At 51.4% G+C, this 26,205-nt stretch overlaps 1 protein-coding gene across 4 annotated transcripts in view; it reads right to left on the reverse strand.

The window, feature by feature from the left end:
- The window catches only part of USP7 (ubiquitin specific peptidase 7), a 1,709,027-nt gene that overhangs the window by 356,922 nt on the left and 1,325,900 nt on the right, over positions 1-26,205 (reverse strand). For 2 of the 4 annotated variants that reach the window (XM_078663105.1, XM_078663107.1), the window contains 2 exons: positions 19,341-19,449; positions 19,184-19,261 (listed from right to left, as the gene is read on the reverse strand). In XM_078663105.1, coding sequence (XP_078519231.1) covers positions 19,184-19,261; positions 19,341-19,449 — 187 coding nt within the window. The remainder of the gene's footprint in view (positions 1-19,183; positions 19,262-19,340; positions 19,450-26,205) is intronic. The other 2 variants (XM_078663106.1, XM_078663108.1) reach the window with 1 other exon arrangement.

Here is a 26,205-nt window from a genome sequence, read left to right on the forward strand (position 1 = left end):
GCTGACTGCTACCTCGCATACTGGACACATTGTGTAAGCTGCACCTTAGGCACTGCTGTCCCTGGATTGCACTGACTTCTACCTCTTACATATTGGTCACCCTCAAGTGTCACTCCTTTACACTGGAATTAGCGGCTGACAGTTTTATTGTCGTCCACTCTCCTATACCTAACATCACAGCCTTTCTATAATGGAGCCCAACGGCACGCACACTTTTAGAATTATCTACCCTCCCACACTCACCAAAAAAGCCACTAAACGTTTTAAACATAACTTCTTGAGATCGCACCCTGAAACACCCTTTGCCGACACCTACTTCTCTCCGGGCAATGGAGCCCTGAATACTGACATCATCTTCCACACGCCACGCAGAGCCCAATGGAGAAAAGTGTTCCTATCCCTACTCACCGTCTCCACCACCAGGAAAACAACTCATGGTCTAACTCTCTCTACCACACCTTCTTGCCTCTTCCCTGGCAGGACTACCATTACTATCTACAATAACGGGATTGTCCTAATTCAATCCACGGATAAGAACCTGGAATGGCTAGACAACATGTTCCCCAAGTTCAAAGAACACCTCTCCAAGCTGCGGACCCCCACCCACAACTCCACCAGCACTACCACCCCTGACGTCGCAGCCCCCACCTACAACACCTATACCCCTAGCACCCCAGTAAACGACCCACCTGCGGTTAACGCCCCGCACTCCCCAAGAGCAGTCACAAACGTCTCCACATCATATACTAGCCGCCCCTCTAACAGGACCCCTCGTACCCCCTCTCACACCCCCTCCATACCTCTCCCACTTGACTTAACAACTCCCACTCACAACACGCCACCATCTGAACACACCATCGCCCGGGCCGTATCCACCCCCTCCTCCCTTCCCCCCCACGGCAGACCCCTCTCCCTCCCCAACTCCCTCCCCACTCCCACCCACGAGCCTCTTACACCTGACACAATAACACTCACCCACACGCCGCCATCTGAACACACCACCATTTGGAGTTTATCCACCCCCCCACTCCCATCCCCCCCACGGCGGACACCTCTCCCTCCCCAGCTCCCTCCCCACTCCTGCCAAAGACACTCTCACCCTCCCAACAAAAGATACAGAACATACCGTCTCCTCTACCTTAGCATCCCCCTCTCTCCCACCTCCTATTCTCAGCCCCCACTACCCTCCTATCTCCCCCACTGTCTCCAGCCTTCACTCACTCTTTTACCCACCGACACCGTCTCCCACTGACGGCACTACCTATGCCTCCCACCTACCGCCCATTTCTCCTACTTCACCCACACCCCTCGCCCACAAAAAGGCCCCCACGTTGAATGCCATCCCACTCTTTAGCACTGCAGAACACTCCGACAACGCTAGCATATCCACCCCCTCGATACCCTGCCCGCTCTCCAACTCACTACTCAACGATTCTCCAATAGCTCTCATCACTAACCCCATCCCCAATATACCCCCTGACCAGACGCTATCCACCCTCCAGCAAGTCAAAGAGGACATGCTACAAATCAAAAAAGATGTCCACGCAATCAAAGAGCTTCTCTCCTCCCAGCTCAGTCTAGCTCCCACCATCCCTCTACCCTACAAACGACGCACCCTCCCTACATACCCTCGTGTAGGAAGGTAGATCCCTGACTATGGTTGCCCCCAACTTTTTGCCTGGTGTTTTGCTGGTTTTCTGACTTAGTTGACCTGGGGCCCTGCTATTCAGGACCCCAGGCCTACTGCTCTCTCTGTAAAATGGATTCCATGTACCTTAGGTACATATCTAATTGGATACTGAGTCACCTTATCAGTCCCTGTACAGTGTACCTTAGGTACCCAGGGCATAGGTGTATCCAGGGCCTAGGTGTACCCAGGGCCTACCAGGGGCTGCAGCATGTATTATGCCACCCCTGGCTGGCCATCCAAATCTGACACAACTGGCTGCACGACAGCTGGGGCAAGGTGGTGTAATCACCCTTTGCTTTAGATATAGTATACCTATATCTAACCCTAAAATGGACACACAGATCTCCTATCAGTCACTCCTATGGCAGGCCTTAACAATCCTGAAGGCAGAGTGCTTGGAATCGTGTGAGATGGTGCTCTGGCATGAGCTGAGCCTGTCTGCGGCTTTCGGGATCCATCCCTTAGCCGTTTCCATGATATCGCATACCATATACTCTTAAGTGCATTATAATCCTCGCGGTTATATGCCAACTCTGGTATCGCTTTATCAAAACATGTCGAGTAAGGTGTCATACGAATTGGAATACTAACCCCTCGCCAATTCTGGCGACGGGGTTAGCATTCCACCCTTCTAGAGGGACACGACATGTATGTAACCCCTAACCCCGGTTAAAGTCAGACAGAGCCTTAGCATCCACAAAATGGATGCTGCCACCGAGACACAAGTCTGCCCTCCTGCTGCTGGGAGTCCTCCCAGAGCAGGAGATAAGGACAAAGGGTTTCCTGCCAGGGGCGGTGCCAGCACCGTCCCAGACAGGATTTTGTGTATTGTAGGTAGGCAGGGCTTTAGAGGAAGGTGACTGCACGTGGCACCCCGGTGCTCACTGTGCATAGGCTGGCTGGAACCAGTTCCAGGGTCACTCCAGACCCTGTGCTGGGGAAAAGCCCGCCAAGGAAGTGGGTGTAACCACCCCCCTCCTAGTCCCACCCCCAGGGCAGGACTTAGTCGCGTGCCAGCCCCTTTTTACAGGATAAAGGTAGGAACTGGCCCCCTTCCAAATCAGATCATCTTTGAATCCTGAAACTACTTTCCACGAAAGGAACTCAAGACTTCTTCCTAAGATTTCTCCCTTGTGACTAAGGAGTAGTCACCCTGCATCCGCAGGCACCATCTTAAGAACACTGCGGTCTGCTGCAAGTCTCTCCTCCGGATCAAGACTGCCCAGCTCGACGAGAATCGGCTTCCCTGGCACCTCTGACCTCTACCTACATCATCAGTCACGCTGAGATTCGTGGGTGTGACGAGACCTCGAGGGACCGACCATCTTCAAGACTGCACGACTTCTTTCCAGCAAGCCCGCCGAGTAATTTCCTGGTGAGTGCTTTGGGGTCCGAGAAGCCCCGACCCTGAGCAGCTCCAGCACCGAAGAGCAGCCCCCCAGCATCTCCACGATCGGCGTGGGGCCCTTCTGCTTTCTGCTGCTCACCGCGTTGTTTGGCTACTAGCCCGCTGGCTTGTGGCCTTCTGAACGACGCCCGACGACATTTCTGCTGCTGGTCTGGTTGCTCCAGGCTGGCCCTTGCTCCCTTCCAAAAGAGGAGCACCCCGGACCCTCCTGGTCCACTCAAGACGCCATTTTGAGTCCACCGCGTGGGCTTGAATTAGCCAAGGCTTGTTGCCCAATCCTGGGTAACTTCGACGCCGACAGCTTCATCCATCGTGGGACAGCTCGCCTCTCCATCCTGGTCGCCGACAACGCCTCCTGGTCCGTGAGATCTGCAGAGCCAGCGTCGCCCACTCACTTAGTCGAGGTGACTTCGCCCGGGGCCATCCTGGTGCCCACTTAATCACTGGCTAGTGATTCAAGAACTTGGTCCCCTCTGCTTTCAGGTTTTCTTCTTCCTTGATCCAGGCTTGGATCCATCGAACTTTTCTTCACTGGTCGCCTGCCAGCAACTTCCTTCTTCCAGGCTCCTGGTCCGGCAACGAGATTCCCGACGTCTTTTCAGACCTATGCAGCTGCAGCCCCTGGGCTAGGTAACTTCGGCACTTCGGTGTCCCAGCATAGCCTCACTATCCTAGGGTCAGGATCCACTGTCGTTTTCTTCCCACCAGGTCGGGTTCGCCCGTGAACACTAACTTTGCCTTTACTAGCTCCCATAGACTTTGTCCCGCATCCCGCGTGAGAGTGCACACTCTGCACCCGAGTCCCCTAGGTCTCCTAGAAGTAATCTAACGATTCTATAGTCAAGTCCTAGCGATTCCAAAGCCTATTAGTACTGTACTTACCTGCTAGTAATTTCGCATTCCACTTTTTAAGTATATGGTTTTTCGTGCCCCTCGGGCATTTGTGTATAACGTGCTAACTTAAGTATTTTCGTAAGAGTTTTGTTGTGTGCCTAGCACCCTGTCCTCATAAAGAGTACAGGGTTGTTGTGATTCTAATAAATACACTGTTTATTTTCATAACACTTGTGTGGTGTCCTTTCACTGGGTGTTCAAGGGGTAATGTGATGGTAAAACAGCTGGCTTAACACGCCCTCTAGAGTCTTAGCCTTAGACTGCTCGTATCCATGCTACTAGGATAGCTGGTCTATAAGGTTGACTTACAACCAATCATCAATAAGGGTTGTTTGGACTGATATATAGTGATCACTAGAATAGTGAACACTGCACATCAGGCCAACTTCTCACACCTCGCCTCCAACGACACCCGCGCTGGCCGACTATCCCCGTTCGCACTAACGCCCACCGCCCCCGGCGTGCCCTCAACCCATTGTCGGACCGTGAATTATGCTCTCTACTGCACTCTTATGGCCCAGGTCCGGAAAAACACATATCCAACGTACACATCCCCATACCCACAATTCTTACAAACCCTCTGAGGCTCCCAACACTCAATTATAGAGGCTCCGTCCCTAACAACCTCAGAAAAGTCCCCCTCACACTAGAAGGCTCGACCTCCCTTCTCTCTCCCAAACTCAAATGCATCCTACTCAATTGCAGATCAGCCCAGAGACACTCCTCCGACATCGCTGAGCTCGTCTTAGCTAGGGATCTGGACCTAGCCATTCTAACGGAAACGTGGCTTACTGAAGCCTCTACCCCGATTATGGACATACTAGTCCCCCCCAATTATAACATCATTAGGCTGGACAGGTCCCCTGGCAAGACGGGCGGGGGAATTGCTTGTATGTTTAGGAGCAACCTCTCCGTTACTAAAATCACCCCTCCCGCCTTCCCCTCCAGTGAACTCCTCTGCCTCGACATCACCAGCGAGGGCAAACAAGCTTGTGCTTTACATCTCTTCTATCACCCGCCTGGTGACAACCTCATATTCACCCAACAACTCATGGACATGATCACTTCCAATGCCGGTCGGCAGACAACCCAAGTCTACCTGGGTGACTTCAATCTTCACTGGAACGATCAGAAAGACACAGTGGTGAATAGTCTCAAAACTTTCCTTAATGCACTTGACCTCACCCAAATATGCGATAGACCAACACATGACAAAGGCTCGATACTCGATCTCATCATTGCCAAAGAGAACTCAACACAACTGGAGGCGATCGAACCCTGCGACTGGTCTGACCACCACATTATCACCTTCTTTATCAATGAAAAAGTGAAACCTATCCCAGCTCAACCAACCAAATCCAAAACTTGGAAAAGGGACATGAAGAACCTTAACCCCTCTACCCTGCCTCCCCACATCTGCAATCTCCTCCTTCCCCCTTCAGGTGCCTCGGATGTTCAAACACTGATGGACCACTACCTTGACTCTATGAACACAGTAGTCAATGAAGTCGCCCCACTTCAACTGAAGAGTCTCCACCAAAACTTCTAACCCCTGGTATGATGATAGACTCAATGACGACATACTATATACTATGCGAATGGCAGAGCGCACCTGGAGATCGGACCCTTCAGCACTGCACCTCAAAAGGCTTAAGAACAAAAGAAACGCCTACTTCAGGAAAATAAAGCGCACAAAGGCGGACTTTTTCAGCCGTCAGTTGGATCAAGCAAAAAACAGGCCAAGAAAGCTGTTCGAACTAATCAAGACCCAAACAAAGACTCAACCCCTACAATCAAACAGCACAACAAGCGACACCCCACACTGTGAAGCCTTCTCTGCTTTCTTTAAGCTAAAGACTGACAACATAAGAAATGACCTCATCTTGGATGTAAGTCGATTCCCCAACAACACCAGAATGTCTTACACTCAACCTAAAAACAAGGCATCTTGGCTGTACTTCGATACCTACTCGGAAGAAGCAATCCACAAACTGCTCTGCACCTTGAAGCCCTCTAATCACCTCACAGACCCTCTACCTGCTAATGCGGTAAAAGACTTCATCCCCTTGCTCCTCCCTCTCTGGACCAAAATCATCAACAGCTCCCTGCAACAAGGCCTCATTCCGGACTCCCTCAAGGTGGGGCAAGTGACGCCTATACTCAAGAAACCCACAGCTGATCCGTCTGACCTAAACAATTACCGGCCCATCACCAATATCCCCACCCTGGCCAAACTGCTGGAGAAATGTATCCAACTCCAACTAACAAGGCACATTGACCAATTTGACCTCCTCAACTCTCATCAATCAGGCTTCCGAGCGAAACATAGCACGGAAACAGCTATGACACACATAATTGATGACGCCCTCCAAATTCTTGATCGCAATGAGTCCTGCCTCCTCATCCTTCTGGACCTCTCGTCAGCATTTGACACGGTCAAACATGAGAACTTGCTGGAGCTGCTAAGCACTAGAATGGGACTATCGGGAACGGTTCTCAAATGGTTTTCGTCCTTCCTTCACAACCGGACTCAGAAGTTCAAGATCGACAATGTGCTATCTTCACCTGTGCCTGCAGATCTAGGTGTTCCACAAGGATCCTCCCTCTCCCCCACATTGTTCAACCTCGTCATGGAACCGCTCGCCACCTTGCTCCAAGCTTCTAATGTCCAATTCCATATGTACGCCGACGACACACAACTGTACCTAAAGCTTCAATCCCCGGAAGATATCAAACATCTGAATTCCACGCTTATTAACACTCAATCTTGGCTAGCCGATAATCACCTCAAACTAAATGCTCTGAAAACTGAGTTCCTTCTCATCTCACCCCCGGCGAACATTTCAACCACCCAAACATGGCTCAACAACCTAACAGCACTCAATGTCCAACCCACCATCGTGGACTCAGCGAAATCCCTAGGCATCACACTGGACGCCAAGCTCAACATGCAGCAGCACGCCAGAAAAGCCACAAAAGCAGCTAATTTCCAAATCAACACACTGAGGAAAATTAAACCCTTCCTCCCTGCTGAAGACTTCCGAACTGCTGTACAAGCGTTAGTCATCCCTCGAATAGACTACGGAATTGTGGCCCTCAGCGGACTCCCGCTATCCACAACAGCACCCTTAAGAGCCTCCCTGAACGCTGCCGCAAGACTCATTACTGGCTCAAGAAAACATTCGCATATTTCCCCAGACTTAAAGTCCCTAAAATGGCTGACTTTTGAAGCCAGAATACAACTAAAAATTGCAGTTATGACACATGCGGCAGTGCACCACAATGCACCCAACTACCTCGCTCAAAAGTTGTCTATATCAGGAGGTTCGAGATCCAATAGAAGCTCAAAAAATCTACTCCTGAAACCCCGTAGATTCCGGAAAGAGAAAACTTACAAGCGCTCCTTCTCAGGAATGGCACCCAGGATCTGGAATGCGCTCCCTCCTGAAACCAGGCTTATCTCCTCCACTGCACTCTTCAAGAAAGAGGTGAAAACCATCCTTCTGGCCAAGATCTCCTGAACGCTATAGGTGTTGGATCAGAGACTCCGCATTGCCTTGTGTCAATGCTCACCTTGTCCTTTGGCACTATACCTCTACTTGAGGGAGACACTATTACGCTACTTTCTTACTACCGACCAATGTATGATACACGTTGGGTCACTGATTCACCCTCTCGCTGCCCCCACTCTGTGCTCTCTCTATACTAAAACACTGTTATAAGCCTTCCACACACCTGAACACCTCTGTAGTGGGATCAATGACTTATGCCGTCTTATATTACTTGTCTACCTGACTGTATATTGATATGTTTTATGTATGTTATTATCCTTTCATGTTAGTGACTACTACATTGCTCCCATTACCTCTGTTCATTCCTACTGCCCCTACCCTGTCATTGTGAAGCGCTCTGATATCTGTAAGGATCTTGTTCGCGCTATATAAAACTTTGAATAAATAAATAAATAAATAAAATAAACCAAGCATCGCGGTTTGTTGCCAGTCTCTCCTTCGGATCAAGACTGCTCCAGCACGACGAGAACTGGCTTCCCTGGCACCTCTGACCTCAACCTACATCATCAGCCCAGCTGTGATCCGTGGGTGCGACGAGACCTCGAGGGACCGGCCATCTTCAGAACTGCACGACGCTTGTCCAGCACGACGCCCGAGTGACCCTCGACTGAGTGCTTTGGGGTAAGAGAAGCCCCGACCCTGAGCAGCTCCAGCACCGAAGTTCAGCCCCCCTGCATCCACGAGATCTGCGTGGGGCCCTTCTGCTCTTTGCTGCCAACCGCGTTGTCCAGGTCGCTTGCCCTTTGGCTAGTGGCCCTTTCACGACGCTCCACGACGACAACTACTGCTGGTCTGGTTGCTCCAGACTAGCCCTTGCTCCCCTCCAACAGAGGAGCACCCTGGAGCCTCCTGGTCCACCCAAGACGCCATTTTCGGTCCACCGCGTGGGCCTTGCATTTGCCAAGACTTGTTGCCCAATCCTGGGTCCAGCGACGTCGACAGCAAGAACCTTCGTGGGACAGCTCGCACCTCCATCCTGGTCACCGACAACGCCTCCTGGTCCGAGAGACTGCAGAGCCCAGCAGCGCCCACTCACCTGGCTGAGGTGACTTCGTCCGGTGCCATCCTGGTGCCCACTCAAATCACTGGCTAGTGATTCAGAACTTGGTCCCCTCTGCTTACAGGTTTCTTCTTCCCTGATCCTGGCTTGGATCACTCCGAACTTTCTTCACTTTCGTTCCGATCCACAGGGGGCACTGTGCAGGGCTTGTACCAGGTGCCCATCAGAACGTCCGTGAGGGCCTCATTGAACAGCAGTAGAGGATCCGAGGAGCTTACTGGCGGCTGAAGCACCTCAGTGAGGAAGTTAGTCCTCACGGCCGCAGCAGGGAGCTCAAGAGCCAAGGCCTTGGCTGCCCTGCGCAACACCACACCATACATAGCACCCTCCTCCGTAGCGACGGAGGGAGGAGAGATGAATCCAGTGTCTGGCGATGTCTCCAAACCACTGGCCTCCCCTAACTCATCTGCCCAGGCCTGGCTCAACAGGCACTGCTGTACCAGAGGATCCCCGAGCCCCTCCCAGTCCTCCACTTTATCAGTGTCCTGGTAAACAGGCTGGAATGACGGAGCTGGGTCGTAGGTGAAGGCCTCACCCATCGACGCCAGTGACGGCGCAGAGCTGCGCCATTCCCGGACCTGGGCTGAAACTGGGGAAGACGTCCTCCGAGGACGGCACTGGGAGCGACGCCATTGGGGTCGGACGCCAGCGGAGGAATCGTAAGGTCAACTGGCGTCGACCGGGATCCAGGCACGGATCCCACAGGGGCCGGCGGCACCGGGGCCAAAGCACCCAACAGTGCCGGGCTAGAGCCACCGGCCCGCCAAGGCCCCAAGCCAGGTCTGCGGGGCCCGAAGGCGCGCGAGCAGGCCTCAGCGGAGGAAAGTGAGTCCTCATGGCATTGAGGAAATCACGAATCTCCTCCGGTGCCGCTCGCAGGCTAGGGACCGGAGGGTATGGTCCTGGAGGCGGCGCCTGCAGCTCCGACGGAGGCGCGCGGGCGGTGTCGCCCGAACCCTCGGCCACGTCGTGCGAGTGGAGTCTGAAGAGCGATGTCGCCTCTTCGACTTCTTGGAGTGCCTCGACTTACTGGAAGACTTGGAGCCCAACGAGTGCTGGCTATGACTTGACGTGCGACGACTGCGGCTCCGCGACAGGTTCCACGACCTGTCCCTCGACTGGGACGGGGACGGAGCCGACTGCCGGATCTAGAGTAGCTTGCGGGACCGCTCCCGCCTAGCTTTCGAGGACAAGGCCCGGCAGTCGGGGCACGACTTGTCGTTGTGGTCGGCCCCGAGGCAGTAGAGACACCGATGGTGGGGGTCGGTCACCGACATCAGGCGGTGAGAGGCGTTGTACGGCTTGAAGCCTGGCATCCCTACGGCACCAGGAGTCGAAGTAGACTCGAAAAAGAGATCGAAAATAGACCTAAAAGTTAGTCAAAAAATTACTAAGAGTACGACTCTTCCCGGATCTGCGCTAGCTGGCGCGGAAAAAATAAGAACTGACGTCAGCGCGCGAGGGCAGCATCTAAGTACTCCGACGACGTCATTCCGGCGATCACGACGTGGACTACGGACGCGGAGCCGCAGACGCCTACCGACGCGCAAGGTTACTGCTGACGAAAACTTTCCGTATCCAGCAAGATGCCTGGGGATGTTCTAAGGAGGTTATGGGCGAATGGGTGAAGGAATATTGCCCTTATATCTGTTCCACCTTTGTTGTGCCATCCGGGATCGCTGGACTGATGTTGATCTCACAGTGTTTTATTTTCCTTCCGGTCGCCCTGGACCTGAATGACAACTGGGCTCTGCGAATGGACTTCCTCGCTTTGTTTATTTGCCTATTCTACTTAGATGCTCAAATTGTATACTCTGAACTTATTGTGAACCAAAGGAAACGATTGTATACATGCACATAATGATTTGTACCGGAACATCTGTTCACCCTTATTCGCCTTTGTTTGTTTCAATAAAGGTTTTTAAAAAAAAAAAACAGGGGATGAGCCACAGGGACAGGGGAAAGAAAACAGCCCCCCCCCCCAAAGCAGACTAGAACCGCCATGTCACGCAACAACGGCAAGCTGCAGCTCCGCACTCACCAAGCAGGAGAAGGAAGGGCAATACGAAAGGACGCTATCAGCCAATGTACTAGGGACCTCCACCGGAAGCCCCAGGTACAAGCAACACGAAAGGAGACCAGTAGCCAATGTACCAGGGACCTCCATTGGAAGCCCCAGGTACAAGCAATACGAAAGGAGACCAAAGGAGACCAGTAGCCAATGTACCAGGGACCTCCATCGGAAGACCCAGGCACAGGCAATAGGAAAGGAGGTCAGCAGCCAATGTACTAGGGACCTCCACCGGAAGCCCCAGGTACAGGCAATGCGAAAGGAGGCCAGCAGCTAATGGACCATGGACCTCCACCGGAAGCCCAAGGTACAGGCACTGCGAAAGGAGGCCAGCAGCTAACTGTGAGAAGGTGGCTCTATATATACTGGACAATAAGGCAGTACAGTGTGTATAGAGTCCACAAACCCCAAAGGTAGAACAGAGGTTAAAGTCAGAACTGACCTTACTCTCCAAAGTGGTAGCTTTAGTGGTAGCTTGGTCGAGCAGTAAGGCAGTACCAGAGGACAGTGTAAAGCATTAGTTGCACACACTCAGCCAACAAAAAGTTTCACACACACAAGAACTGAACTCCAGGGCAATTATTATTATATCCTTAGATATAGTTTATTTTTATTTTTAGAACCGACAGTTATCAAAATATATTTTTCACATTACGAGTACTCTCAGGTAATTACTTTGCAGAGGAGCAATAAGTTTGTACACACAATAATCACAGGTTAGCTAATAGCAATACAGTTCACACTCTAGCATTGAGCTCAATGGGTTTTCATAGGAAAGTACAGTTGATTACTTTATGGATTACTTTGGTAGTTCCAGGACTGGATCTTGGATTCAGTCCTGGGGTCTAAGCTGAAACCAGATCAGCAAAAACGTTTTAGGATAGGTCAAAGTGGTCACAGCCAGCGGCACTCGGGCGGCTGGGTGAAGGGTGCTTTTGAGCCGTCGGGCGCTCAATGTTATCCAATGAGGATCTTGAAAAGGGAACATGGGCTGCAGGCTCGGGGACGGTGACTCTCCAGGGGCGACCAGCACTTCAAGAGGTAAGTTGGGATGTTGGAGCACAGGTAGGTACCCCAAAGCGAGGTACAGGGGGCTGTAGGGCGCCGGGTGCAGGGGTGTCTTTGGGTGTTGGAAAAGCTTACCCTCGGGCTGGTTGCGGTTGGGGTGGCCCCTGGTTCTGAGTCTGCAGGCGTCGGCTTGTTCGTCGAGGAGGGTCTTTGGGCACTGGACTTCGGGTCCCAGTCGCCGGGGGGACGTCCTCGTGGTCTTGGTTCGGATTGGCCCGGGCTCGGCTGGTGCAGAGTGGGATGGTCCGGAGCTTCCTGGTGAGTGCCAGGTGGGTTGGTGTAGCAGAGCCTCTGCTGATGGGAGTCCCAATCGTCGAGAGGGTCAAGGCAGGCAGGTCCTCTGGGTGTCCCAAGGTTGCTGTCCGCGGAGGTCGACGGGTTTAGGCAGGAGCAGGTTCCAGGATCAACAGGCAGGTAGGGCTGGGGCCAAGTCAGTTGTTGTTGTCCTGTTAGCAGCTGCACGGCGGGTCGTCTTCTTGATCTTCTTTCTTCTTTTGGATATCGGGATCTTAGGAAGGAAGGTTCAGGGAGCCCCTAAATACTAATTTTAGGGGCGTTAAAGGTAGGGCAAGGGCAGGGACCAATGGGTCCCTGTCCTGGGGTGAGTACACCCCCTGGCCTGCTCCTCTCCTGTGGGAGGGGGGCAGGAGCCTAACTGGGATTGGGCAGGGCTCCCCATCTACAAGATGGCCGGAGCCCGGGGTCGTGCTTCACCTCGCCTCCTCCACCTGAGGGGTGGAGTTGGCACAGGTTGGCACCCCCCCTTTCCTGACTTAGTTTTTCCCGCCAGTCTTTCCGCCAGAATGGGGGTAGGACTGGTGGGGGGCTGGTTGCTGGGTACAGCAAATGGTCTGGAGAAGCTCTCAGAGGCGGTATGCCTTTGAAGCTTCCCCCTGTCCATCCTAGGGGAGGAGACATAGCACCTCGCCCAGGATGTGCTTTGTTGCAGACCCAGGAGAGCGGGGGGCTCTCCACCCAGGGGTCCAGCAACATGTCTGTTGTGTGGCAGCCTCTGCAGCCACTCAGCCCAGACGTGGATGGTAGGTTTGGGTTTTGGAGGGCATCTCTAAGATGCCCTCTCGTGCATGTTACATTAAATCCCACACTGGCATCAATGCGGGTTTAATGTGCTGAGATGTTTGATACCAGTGTTCAGTGTAGCCATTATGGTGCGGTGGAGTTCGTAATGACAACCTCCCTGCACCATATACTCTTAGTGGCATCACTGCACTTACAGTGCCAAGGAATGGCCCTGGGTACTGTAGGGGCACAGGGCTCATGCACTTGTGCCCTCACCTCCGGCATAGGGCACCCAGCTAGAGGGGTGACTGTGGTATGCCAGGGCAGTGGGTTCTGTGGGCAGGGCACACAGGGATGTGTGCCATGTCGACTCTTGTTTTGGTTCTGTACTTAGGCACTCGGCCTGCCAAGGCAGTGTGTGGGTGCCAGGGTACAGAGCCCCTAAGGGTGGCACAATCAGTGCTGCAGCCCTCAGGGGTCTTCTCTGGTCACCATGCCCTGGGTACCTGGGGTACTATTTACTAGGGGCCGACAGGTGGCCAGAGATGCCAACTGGGTATTTCGTTTCTGCATAGTTTTTAGGGAAGGAACACAGGCCCTGGGTACCCGATTGGCAGGAACCCAGGGCACACTCAGTCAAAGCACATCAGCAGTTCAGAAAAAAGTGGGTGCATACCACGGCAAGAAAGATGGCACTTTCTCACACTAACGTACCAGGGACCTCCACCGGACGCACCAGGTACAGGCAACGCAGGGGAGTACCAAGGAAAAAGAGCAACCCAGAGACTCCAGGGAGAAGAGCAGAAATGAGGGCAAGAGCCCTCCACCGGGAACACACCCAGTGAAGAGGGCGGCTGAACTCATCACAGCTGGACATCAACAGGCCAGACGGAACAGCACCTCAGTAACAGGGCGGGTGGAAGAGAAAAACAACCTCACAAAGCTCCCGAAAAACCAGAAGTAGTGGCGCCAGGCCGCAGTCCAAGGCCCCTGGCCGTGGACCAGAAGAACCGGCGGGTGCAGCTGGGTGCCAACCAGCCGGAAAACAAGAGAAGAAATAAGTAGGACGAACCAAGTCGTCAACACAGGAAAATAACCCTTCTGGACACCAGACAGAGGACCAGGCCAAACAGCAGATAAAAGGCAAAAACACTGCAGCACCATGCGGCAGCTGTCCAAGAAAACGCACCAGCGGCATACAGCAACACCAGGAAGGGCAAGGAATCCGCAAGGGGGAGCCCACACCTTCCCTGTGTAAGACAGGGCTATTCAATAGCTACAAATACCCCACGTAGGGTAGGACACGGCCCAAGAAGTATGGCAACCACTCTTAGGGAAGAGATCCCGCATCAGAGAACAAATTAGAAAACCTGCGGCAGAAACCACAGAAGGCTTAGTAAGCAGCCACAAAGAACACGCTTTGCCAAAAGGGGCTAAACCAGCAGCCAACTGAAGAGGTAGGCCAACTCAGGACCCTGAGGGCACAGTATCCCTCACAGAAAATGTAACGTTCAACACCAGATTCCAGGAGCAGTGGGATAGCACCTCCCACTAAGACCCGGATGATCAACAAAACCACCTACTGAGGAGGAGGAGGAGGAGAACGGAGCCCCGCAAGAAGACACAGAATGGCGGAGTCCGCATGAGTGTTAAACTGAAGAACCCCGTCAAAGGGTAAATCAACCGTTCCCTGATACTTGCAGGAAAAACAGCATCACGCAGCCAGGCATAGTGACGTAGAGCCACAGAAGCGGCCTTAGCACAGCCTAGAGCATTAGCAACATCCAAGGCCGCACGAAGAATAAATGCGGCCAACTCCCTACCACCCAACACATGGCTCCGTAGGTCAGTATAGGCACCCTCCTGAGGGACATGAAAACGAAGGGACTCCACAGAGTCCCACAGACTGGAAGTAGCCCTGGTCAATACACACAAAGTGTTAAGCACCCGCAAGTCAGCGCTAGAAAAAGAAAATCCAACTACCGCCTCCCATGACGGAGGAAACAAACACGGAAAGGCATTCCACAGAAGAGAGCCTTGAGTAGAAGGGTGGAAAGAAAGACAAACAGGGTCCTGCGGAGCAGGGCGGTGACAATGCATAAGTGCCTGAGGCACCGGATCACCCATGGCAGGGCGCCCACAAGCCCCCATAAGAGAATTGTGGAGTGACTCTTCTAAGGGGAGGAACAACTCCTGTCCACCAGACGCCTGGTGGAGAAATTTCAAAAGGAGGTCCATAGGAAACGGAGTGACAGGCTCACCCATCCGCAGAATACCAGCGGCTGTGGAAATGGCCCGCACAAAGGCAACACTAAGCCTCCGTAGGGCGCAGCGGAGGAGAAAGTAATTCCTCCGTGGGCGCCGGCTGCCGGCTCAGCCCACCCATGTTCAGGGGGAAGCGGCCAGCCCCGGAATAGTGGGGGATCCACAGATGAATGAGGAACCTGAGGAGCCCAGAAGGCGGAGAGGTCGGGGAGAAAGCCATCCGCGAGACACGGCAAGAAGGGATCGAGTATTTAGGCCATGGGAAGATGCCGGTGAAAAGGCAACAATACGGCGCCCTGTCCCCTGGGAAAAACAAACCAGCAGATGGCTGACCTCTGGAGAAGGGGCCTCAAGGGACGAATCCAGAACCAGATGCCAGTGCGGCTCCGTGGAGTCCAGCACCTGATTGGCGTCAATCGGCGCTGGAGTGGGCACTCGTGGCGCCGGCCCGACTCCTGCCACCACGTGCTCACCATGAGGGTGGGGCGAGGTCGACGCCAGAACGGCGATGGAGCGGCACCAAAGAAGCCTGCAGCACCACCGCTCAGGCTGTCATTTGGGCCTAAATCGCCTCTATGCCGAGAAACGGCTGGTAGGAAGGCGACAGGCGGGGTCACATGTCCCGGGGGGGGCATGGGCAGGCGCCCACCGCGAAACAAGGACTCTGAGATTAACTGAAGGACCTACCAGCCGGCGCGCCACACACTCTGGGCCGCGGCGAAAGACTGTTGAAGACTGTAGGAGAGTAGGGTCTGCAATCCTATGATCACCCAGATTTTTGCTTTTTGCTTCACTGGTTTACGACTTTCCCTGGCTGTGGGCCTGCTAATCAGACCCACAGCCTAGCTGTTCTCTCTACTCCAAATTGTACCCAGGTACTGAATTGGCACTGGGCCCTCTCAAGTCCCTGTACCCAGGGCTGAGGTGCACCCAGTAGTCTCCCAGGGGCTGCAGCATGTATTATGCCACCCCTGGGCTGACTAAATCAGACACAACTGGCTGCTTGACAGCTGGGGTAGAGTGGTGTACTCACCCTCTGCTGTAGATATAGTATTCCTATATCTAAACCTATATGGACACACAGATCTCCTATCAGTCACTCCTATGGCAGGCCTTGACAATCCTGAAGGCAGAGTGCTTGGAATCGTGTGAGATAGTGCTCTGGCATGAGCTGAGCCTGTCTGCGGCTTTCGGGATCCATCCCTTAGCCGTTTCCATGATATCGCATACCATATACTCTTAAGTGCATTATAATCCTCGCGGTTATATGCCAACTCTGGTATCGCTTTATCAAAACATGTCGAGTAAGGTGTCATACGAATTGGAATACTAACCCCTCGCCAATTCTGGCGACGGGGTTAGCATTCCACCCTTCTAGAGGGACACGACATGTATGTAACCTGTAACCCCGGTTAAAGTCAGACAGAGCCTTAGCTCCACAAAATGGATGCTGCCACCGAGACACAAGTCTGCCCTCCTGCTGCTGGGAGTCCTCCCAGCCCAGGAGGCAAGGACAAAGGGTTTCCTGCCAGGGGCGGTGCCAGCACCGTCCCAGACAGGATTTTGTGTATTCTAGGTAGGCAGGGCTTTAGAGGAAGGTGACTGCAAGTGGCACCCCGGTGCTCACTGTGCATAGGCCGGCTTGAACCAGTTCCAGGGGCACTCCAGCCCCTGAACTGGGGCAAGCCCGCCAAAGGAGAGGGGTGTAACCACCCCCCTCCTAGTCCCACCCATAGGGCAGGACTTAGTCGCGTGCCAGCCCCTTTTTGCAGGATAAAGGTAGGACCTGGCCCCCTTCCAAATCAGATCATCTTTGAATCTACTTTCCATGAAAGGAACTCAAGACTTCTTCCCAAGATTCTCCCTTGTGACTAAGGAGTAGTCACCCTGCAGCAGCAGGCACCAACCAAGCATCGCGGTTTGTTGCCAGTCTCTCCTCCGGATCAAGACTGCTCCAGCACGACGAGAACCGGCTTCCCTGGCACCTCTGACCTCAACCTACATCATCAGCCCAGCTGTGATCCGTGGGTGTGACGAGACCTCGAGGGACCGGCCATCTTCAGAACTGCACGACGCTTGTCCAGCACGACCACCGAGTGACCCTCGACCGAGTGCTTTGGGGTAAGAGAAGCCCCGACCCTGAGCAGCTCCAGCACCGAAGTTCAGCCCCCCTGCATCCACGAGATCTGCGTGGGGCCCTTCTGCTCTTTGCTGCTAACCGCGTTGTCCAGGTCGCTTGCCCGTTGGCTAGTGGCCCTCTCACGACGCTCCACAACGACAAACACTGCTGGTCTGGTTGCTCCAGACTAGCCCTTGCTCCCCTCCAAAAGAGGAGCACCCTGGACCCTCCTGGTCCACTCAAGACGCCATTTTAGGTCCACCGCGTGGGCCTTGCATTTGCCAAGACTTGTTGCCCAATCCTGGGTCCAGCGACGTCGACAGCAAGTACCTTCGTGGGACAGCTCGCACCTCCATCCTGGTCGCCGACAACGTCTCCTGGTCCGAGAGACTGCAGAGCCCAGCAGCGCCCACTCACCTGGCTGAGGTGACTTCGTCCGGTGCCATCCTGGTGCCCACTCAAATCACTGGCTAGTGATTCAGAACTTGGTCCCCTCTGCTTACAGGTTTCTTCTTCCCTGATCCAGGCTTGGATCACCACGAACTTCTTCACTGGCCGCCTGCCAGCAACTTCTTTCTTCAGGCTCCTGGATCTTCAACGAGGGTTTCCGACGCAACTTCAACCCTATGCAGCCGCAGCCCCTGGGCTAGGTAAACTGAGTACTCCGGTGCTCCAGCATAGTCCAACACCCTAAGTGTTCGGATCCACTCCCGTTTTCGACCCACCTAGTCGGGTTCGCCCGAGAACAGTAACTTTGCAACTGCTAGCCTCCATAGACTTTTTCCCGCCTTACGCGTGAGAGTTCCCACTCTGCACACGACGTCCACAGGCCTCCTGCATCTAATCCCAGTGTTTAGAATTGTAGGCCCAGCGATTCCTAAGTCTAGAAAAGTATTACTTACCTGCTAGCAAGTTCGCATTCCACTTACTGTGTATATGGTTTTTCGTGCCCCTCGGGCATTTGTGTAAATTGTGCGACTTAAAGTATTTTCTTAAGAGTTTTGTTGTGTGCTTAGCTCCCTGACTCAAAGAGTTCAGGGTAGACTTGTTATAAATAAATATCTGTTTATTTTCATAACAACTTGTGTGGTGTCCTTTCACTTGGTGTTCAAGGGGTAATGTGATGGTAAAACAGCTGGCTTAACACGCCCTCTAGAGTCTTAGCCTTAGACTGCTCGTATCCATGCTACTAGGATAGCTGGTCTATAAGGTTGACTTACAACCAATCATCAATAAGGGTTGTTTGGACTGATACATAGTGATCACTAGAATAGTGAGCACTGCATATCAGGCCAACTTCTCACAAAGACAAAAACGGCGGTTCCTTGCTTCTGAGGTAAAGGTCGGATGCTGAGATAACAGCGCAGACAGCAACCTCATCCAGCGCTCCCGCCGTGACTTAGGCTTAAGGTGCTGGCAGGCATTGCAGCTCTCAGAGTAGTGGTGCTCACCCAGGCACCACATGCAAATTGGGCGAGGGTCTGTCACTGACATGGGACGTGCACAGGAGGTACACTTCTTAAAGCCCGAAGGCATTCGCACACTGTTCCACTAGCATCAAAGCGTGTAAAAAAATACAAGGCCCGAAAACAGGCCAGGACACAATCCGGATCCGCGTAGCACGCGGAAAAGTGAAAAAACTGACAGTAATACAGCACTGTACTATTTTCATTTTGTAAGTAAAGAATCTTGCTGTAGATCTGGATCCGCGTCAATGGAGTGGGGGAAAAAGTAACTGAAGTTGTTACATGGGTAGGCGCTATATGGCTCCGATGACCTCATCAGATGTCACTTCTAGCATCAATCTGAAGTAAGCATCACCTACCGGAGTCATGACAGCTTTGAGTTTTCCGAATCCAGTCTGACGCCTGGGGTTGTTCTATAGGTGAGGATTCTGCAGGTATAAGTATCGATCAGGAATGAATGTGTTCAGTACACAGACAAGAAAAGGTAGCTTGCAAAATAATTACCTTACAGTTGAAAGTTATTGGCACTGCCAATGGTAAGGTTACTTACTTCTTCTCTAAACTGGGAGTTAAGCCATATGCATTTAAAACTTCGTCTATTTTCAAAATCTGTAATTTTCATTTTGAGCTGGAAAAGAAATAAAATATTAATATAGATCTTGTTCCTTAGGTGGCCCAAAACAAATGTTTCATGTTATTTCAATTACCTGCTGGTAATATAGTTTTTTGGGTTGCCGTGGTTTGAAGAATTGAAGGAGATCTCTTAATGTACCTTCGTAATTATGCCTCAGAGGATTACCTGGGCCATCCCTGTAACTTCAGAAAAAAAATACTATAAAACACAATCACGTTAAGTATAATAAATTACACTTTATACCTAAAGAGCATTGGTTTCCATAAACAGTACATCTCTCCATAGACTCTACTAGTTGAATACAAACCATAAAAAAGGAAAGAAAAGTGTCAGCAAAAAACTGCACTTGGAAGCATGTGTCCCATATCCTATTCTCAATGTAGAGAAACCATTTTTAACATATTGTAAACTGCCTATAGATGAACAGTGGGCCTCTGTGGAAAGGAATGATCAAAGCATGGTGATAGCTCTGGTAACTCAGACAGTACTACTCCTGGGAACTACTCACAAGGACTTGCGCTTGTTGCACGGTATTATTTACATTCTACTCCACTGTGCTTTCTACCCATGCAGAGACTTTACTTGCAGTATGCTATGTGACAAATGAAACTAGTTGACCTGTTCAGCTCTTCAAAAACTTATGAATTCAATTTTAAGACACTATAATATCGGCTTAGTGAGTTTTAATTTTTCTCTCTGACATAACCTTCAAGTAAACTTTACCAGGGTGCGCTTTCAACAGAAATCCCAAATAGTTTTTCAAGCTAAAGACACAATATGATAGGAAGATATTAATTTTGCAGAAGCATATTTTCCTTCTACAGTACAAGTTACTTACCTTCGGTAACGATTTATATGGTAGAGACGATTCTAGCCGCAGATTCTTAAACTTCGAATTATCCTCAGGGCTGAGACTGGATTCAGAAAAAGTTTTGCCACAGCATCCAGGTGAGCCAGGAAACGGCAACACATGACTCCGCCCTGATGTTGTCCGCATACGTGATGTCAGCGAGGTCACATAAGTCCCACCGCGGCGCGCTGACATCAGTTTTCTACAGAGAAGTTTTCCAAGCCACAACGCGGAGCCATCACAAACAAAATTGTGAGTATGGGAACAGTGTACAAAAAAAGATCAGTGACACAGAAAGGGAAAAAGGCGAATGGTGAGGAACAGCACCATTAGGGACAGTGCCAGACACCGTGACACTGAAATCAATGGAAGGAAAAGAGCAGAGCACCGCTCTGAGTAGCAACCCCGCAAGGCAAAGGCGATGTCCTCCCTGGACGCAGAAAAACATGTGAAAATGTCATGGCAGACAGAAAGTCTGCAACCACAATGTATAACAGCGAAGGAGCCACAAGCCCAGAACAGATGAGTTACGACAAGGTACCCCAAGGTAACACCATCAAGGAGCATCTCCTATAAAGATCTAAGAGGCTGAGGCACAGCTAAAATACCCTAACCCAGAGTACTGCAGAGGAGTCAAACTCCAGGCAACGAAAAAGAGATAAGAGTACGAGTAGGCCCCACACTGGAAGAACCAGGGTGTAGGGATGCAGAAGAACACATAAACCTACCAATTACAAGAAGGGAAACAATGGAACAAATAAAAAGAATGAAGCACCCTGCCAGGTAGGTGGTGAAAGAGGGTCCTCGCAGAAAACAAGCTACCCGGAGGGAGGAGAGTGCAGAAGACCACGCAGAAGTTCCTCTCGGCAGGGGAGGGGAGGCAGGGCGGGCCGTGAAGGAATCTGCGGCTAGAATAGTCTCTACCAGATACATCGTTACCAAAGGTAAGTAACTTGTACATCTGATAGAGACTACTAGCCGCAGATTCCTTAAAGAATAGATACCCTAGCCATACCTAGAGGGGAGGAGGATCTGCAAGAGAACCTAATCAGCTTGGAAGAACACAGGGCCCGAACAGGGGATGTGTCATAGTGACAGGAAGGACGGTCGAGCCCCCACCAAGCAGAAGTAGGCAAGAACAGGGAGAAGGGAAGGCCAGGATACCACAAGCCTACCCGAGGGGCAGAGGGCATCCGCCAGAAAACCCCAGAGGAACCTACGGCACCAAAGGAGTACCAAAGGAAGGAAAGAACCACCCGGAGAAGAAGGGGTGGAAACGGAGGCAGAGAGCGCCTCAGGAGAACACACACACAGCGAAGGGGACAGCTGAACCGGCATCAGCCCCGAAGCAGCGGGCAATGCAGGAACGGCCCCACAGCTGAGAAGTGCATACATGAGAAGAAAGACACAGTCGCGCAAAGCACCAGCAGAGCACAGGACAGGAGCACATGAGTACTCACCGAGGCCCACGGGGGTGGACCAGAACGAGTATACATGCGCAGTAGGCAACAGGTACATACTTACAAATAGAGCGCCCAGAACAAGCGGAGTGCAATACAAGACAGAAGCAAGAGAACCCAAGAACAACTCCAGAAAGGGGGCTGTCCCAGTGGCACAACCGACCAATATAAGAAGTGGGGCCGGTCAGAAGATAAAGACGACGAAAAATGGAGTACAAGCCAAACGCCATCAACCAGAACACAACACCAGGAACCAACACCCCCCCCCCCCCCCCGTCGCCCCCTCCGAAAAAACAGGGTAGAGGACCCGTCCGAAGCACCAGATACCCGGGCAGAAACACCACAACCCGACATCGTGGGTGGCCCAACAACCGGTCCGGCGCTCCAGAGGCTGAAGAGGGCCCGAAGTAGATATCCCGCAGGGCAAGGACAAAATGCACGACAGGGAAGCGCCGTAGATGAAAGATAGAGACACTCTCGGAAATTAGGCAGGACAAGACCTGGAACAGCGCAAACAGCGCTGAGGCGCAAGAAAAGGGACCGCACCAAGCGGCATACAGGGACGCCAGGAGGAACCGAAAGGGCATCCACGCACGCCCAGCTTAGTACAGAGCCATACAATGGCCAACAAGTACCCCACCTAGGGTATGACACATCCCAACAAAACATGGGAACAGCTCTTACGGAAAAACTCCTGCAGCAGAGTACAAGAACATAAAGGACCTGTGGGTAACACCACAGACAGCTTACCAGTCAACCAAAAAACAACACACAGATGGTCCAACCTGAGGACCTATACGGCTCCACCAAAAGCACACACCACAATATCAAGGGCTGAAGCAGCAGCTAACAGGACAGAGGGGCCAACTTAAGGACCCTGAAGGGACACCAAGCCCCACAGAACACACACAGACGGGCCAACCGAAACTCTAGACCCAAAGACAAGGTGGATAACGCCTCCATAAATCACCTTAAGACCGACAAGCCTAGCTTACCGAGGGGGATGGAGCCCAGCAAGGACTTGTTGAATTGGCGGAGTCCGCATGCGTGTTAAATAGAAGAATCCCATCAAAGGCAGGTCAACAAGACGCTCTTTAACATTCTAGGGAAAGACACCATCCCACAACCAAGCATGGCAGAGGAGACCCACAGAACTCGCCATAATGGGGCCGAAAGAATCAGAAGCATCCAAGGCTAAACGGAGAATAAATGCAGCTAACTCCAGTCCATCTAGCACATGGTGCCACAGATGAACGCAGACACCCCCATGGGAAGGGAGTGACAGAAGGGATTCCGCAGAATCCGACAGGGCAGAGGTAGCACACATATGGGATTACCATCCTACTCCATATAAACTCCAAAACATCTCTGAGCTCCTTCTTTAAGATTCCCGAAGTCGTAGCTCCCAGTGGCAACTAGGTTTTTCCACTGGTAAGTGGTAAGTTATTAGGGTGACCCCAACAACGTCATTTAATGATTAAATTGGATCCTAACCACCCTCAACAAATTTTGGGATATTATGACGTCAAGTTAGTTTGGTCACTGACAACAATTGGGAAACATTATTTCCTGATGTATTCTCACCTAATCTAGGGTTATTGAAGAAGTTTCAACATAAAATCATTTTAAAACATAATGCAATACCAAAAGGTTCATAAGGTTAGGAACATTCCATTATCTTTGAGGGAGTCTGTAAAAAAAGAGTTAGAAAGACTGTGAACTAGATGTCAGAGGAGATCGAATCTTCTGAATGGGTTTCGCCTGTTGTCGTTGCACATAAACCTAACGGCAAGGTGAGATTGTGTGTCGACATGAGATCTCAATTCAACTGTTTGGGTTGACAGACATCCCCTCCCGAATATCGGTGAAATGTTCTCGAAACTCAAAGATGCTTCTGTTTTCACTACGTTAGATTTATCGAACGCGTATCATCAGATAGCACTTCATGAAGAAAGCAAACACCTAATATCTTTTATTACCACAGAAGGTGCGTATAGATACAAAAGGATGCCTTTTGGGCTAGTTTCAGCCTCTTCAGTCTTTCAGCGGGTCATGCACAATCTGTTTAAGAACCTGTCTAACGTACTATACTTTCAAGACTATATATTCGTTTTTGGGAAAGATGAGAAAGAGCACTCAGAAGTTTGTTACCAAGTCTTATCTATTTTGCATGACAATGGGTTGACATTAACCAAAGAAAAATGTAAATTTGGCATGGAGTCAGTTGATTATTTGGGCCATTCTATTAGTAAAAAAGGTATTTCACCCAAGCATAGTTTAGTCAAAGCTATTGAAAATGCCCCCGAACCTACCCATATGATGAAGCATGTCACCCTCGGGTGAGTGAGGGGTCTTATCCTTAAGGGATGCCTTCCCCTGTGTCATAACACCTATTAGGAGTTGGGAGAGTAATGAAGGTTTTTCCTTAGCTTCACTTTACTCTTGCATATATATATAAGAAAGACTAGGGTGTATCTTGTGTTTTTCAGAGGTAGCCCTAGCCACACAGTGTTGAGCGCACGCAAAGCAGCACTAGGAGTCCAACCACCGGCCCTCACGTGACAGGGAGCAACAACGAGGGCAAGGCCAACCGCATGACAGAGCCCTGGGCCGAAGAGTGATAAGAAAGGCAGACTGGATCGTTCGGAGCAGGACGATGGCGATGGAAGAGCGGTTGAGGCACCGAATCTCCCATAGTAGGACACCCCCAGAAGAGAGTTGTGGAGGGAAGCTTCAAATGGAAGAAGCAACTCCCTCCATCAGAGCCCTGGTGGAGAATCTCCAACAGATGCTCCGTAGGGATTGGAGTGACCGGGGAGCCCATGCGCAAAATAACAGCGGCCGTAGAAATGGCCCGGACTAAAGCCACACCCGCCTCTGTAGTGTGTCGCTGGTAAGAGAGCAACTAGTCTGTGGGCGAAGGCTGCAAGCTAAGCCGCCCGTCCCAAAGTCCAGCTGGAGGAGGGAACTGCCAGCCCCTGTAGGATGGAAGGCCCATGGACGAGTGAGGGACCTGAGGGGACTCCAGAGAAGGCAGAGAAGCCTGCGGATCAACCAGCGCGGTGCAGAAGTTGGGTCCGGGGTCTGCGGCCGCAGAGACGGCGTAGAGCCCGCCCTGGAAGACGCCAGGGAAAAAGCAATGACGGGGCGTTCAGTCTCCGGTGAAGAGGAGACAAGGAGATGACAAACCTCCGGAGAGGAAGTGACCTCCGGAGAGGAGTCAACGACTCGACGCCGGGACGGCGCCGTGGAGTCTGCCAGGGACACCTACGTGTCCTATCGTCGCCGGAGCGGCCCCCAGCGGCGCAGTCAACCACCTTGTGCTGCACAGGAGAAAGGGGCAGGGTTGAAGCCAGAGTGCAAAAAAATTATGGATTTAGGCCCAGATCTCTGTACTGGGGTGAATGTATGACATTGTTCTGCATTCTGTCCATCAACTGTGGTTTTGCATTTGTCACTCCAAGTGGGATGGGTATGCTCAGACGTGAGTCCCATGCTCTCCACACCACATGGAGTCAAGCTATCCTGGCTGAAGACGGCTGATAGCCAGAAACCGGTCCTAGGATGCTTGATTCCGGTCCAGGAAAGACATGGCTTGGCAGTTCGGGCTGGACTGTTCCCATGAGGCACAGGGTAAAGGCTGATTTGCATATAGCCATGTCTGAACTGGGGTGATGTGGAGTGCAAAAAACGATGGATTTAGGCCCAGATCTCTGTACTGGGGTGAATGTATGACATTGTTCTGCATTCTGTCCATCAACTGTTGTTTTGCACTGATTCTGACACATGCGCAGGAAGGGTACTTGTGGAATGTAAATTCGTATCCTAGCAACCCATTCTTTTTGACGTACCTGCATTCTTTTTGCCAACTACAGAACAATGAATGTGACTCACAATTGACTCCTAATACATTTTAACAAAGCTATGATCTCACAATAGCCTACCAGGATAAATCTCATTTTATTTGAGAGACTGACCTCACAATAGCCTATCTGGACAATATTTTATGTACTGAGCAAAAGTACATTCTGACTTTAAATTTCGCGCTTTTATTCATTTCTCCGTTTATTTTTCCTCTCTTTCAAACAAGGTAATATTTTTAACATTTATTAACATGGAAAGTTTTAACGCTCCGCCTCCATTTGTAGCCTCTCCTGGGGAACCACGGTTGGAATGGAAACAATGGAGAGAAGGCTTTGAAGCCTATTTAGAGGCAATTGGGGGTGATACTTATACGGATAAGCGCAAATTGGCAATTTTAAAACACTCTCAGTGCAGAAGGCAGACAAGTTCATAGTCATCTTCCTCCTTTGGCCATGGACAATTCTAGTGAGGAAGAGAATGACGTCTATGAAAATGCTATAATGCAACTTGACAAGCAATATATAAAAAAAGTTAATGATGTAGTTGCACGCCACAAATTTTTGAGCAGACTTCAATTGGCAAATTAACCTATTGACTCTTTTGTAAAAGACTTAAGAATTTTGGCAGCTAAATGCAATTACCAAGAGTTTCATGACCAGATGGTGAGAGACCAGTTAGTGCATACTGTAGCTGATGTCAAATTACAAGAGAAATTGTTCAATGCAAAAGATTTATCTCTTACCAAGGCCCTCGACATATCCCAT

This window comes from Lissotriton helveticus, chromosome 10 (assembly GCF_964261635.1).
Source record: "Lissotriton helveticus chromosome 10, aLisHel1.1, whole genome shotgun sequence".
Taxonomy (NCBI): Eukaryota; Metazoa; Chordata; class Amphibia; order Caudata; family Salamandridae; genus Lissotriton; species Lissotriton helveticus.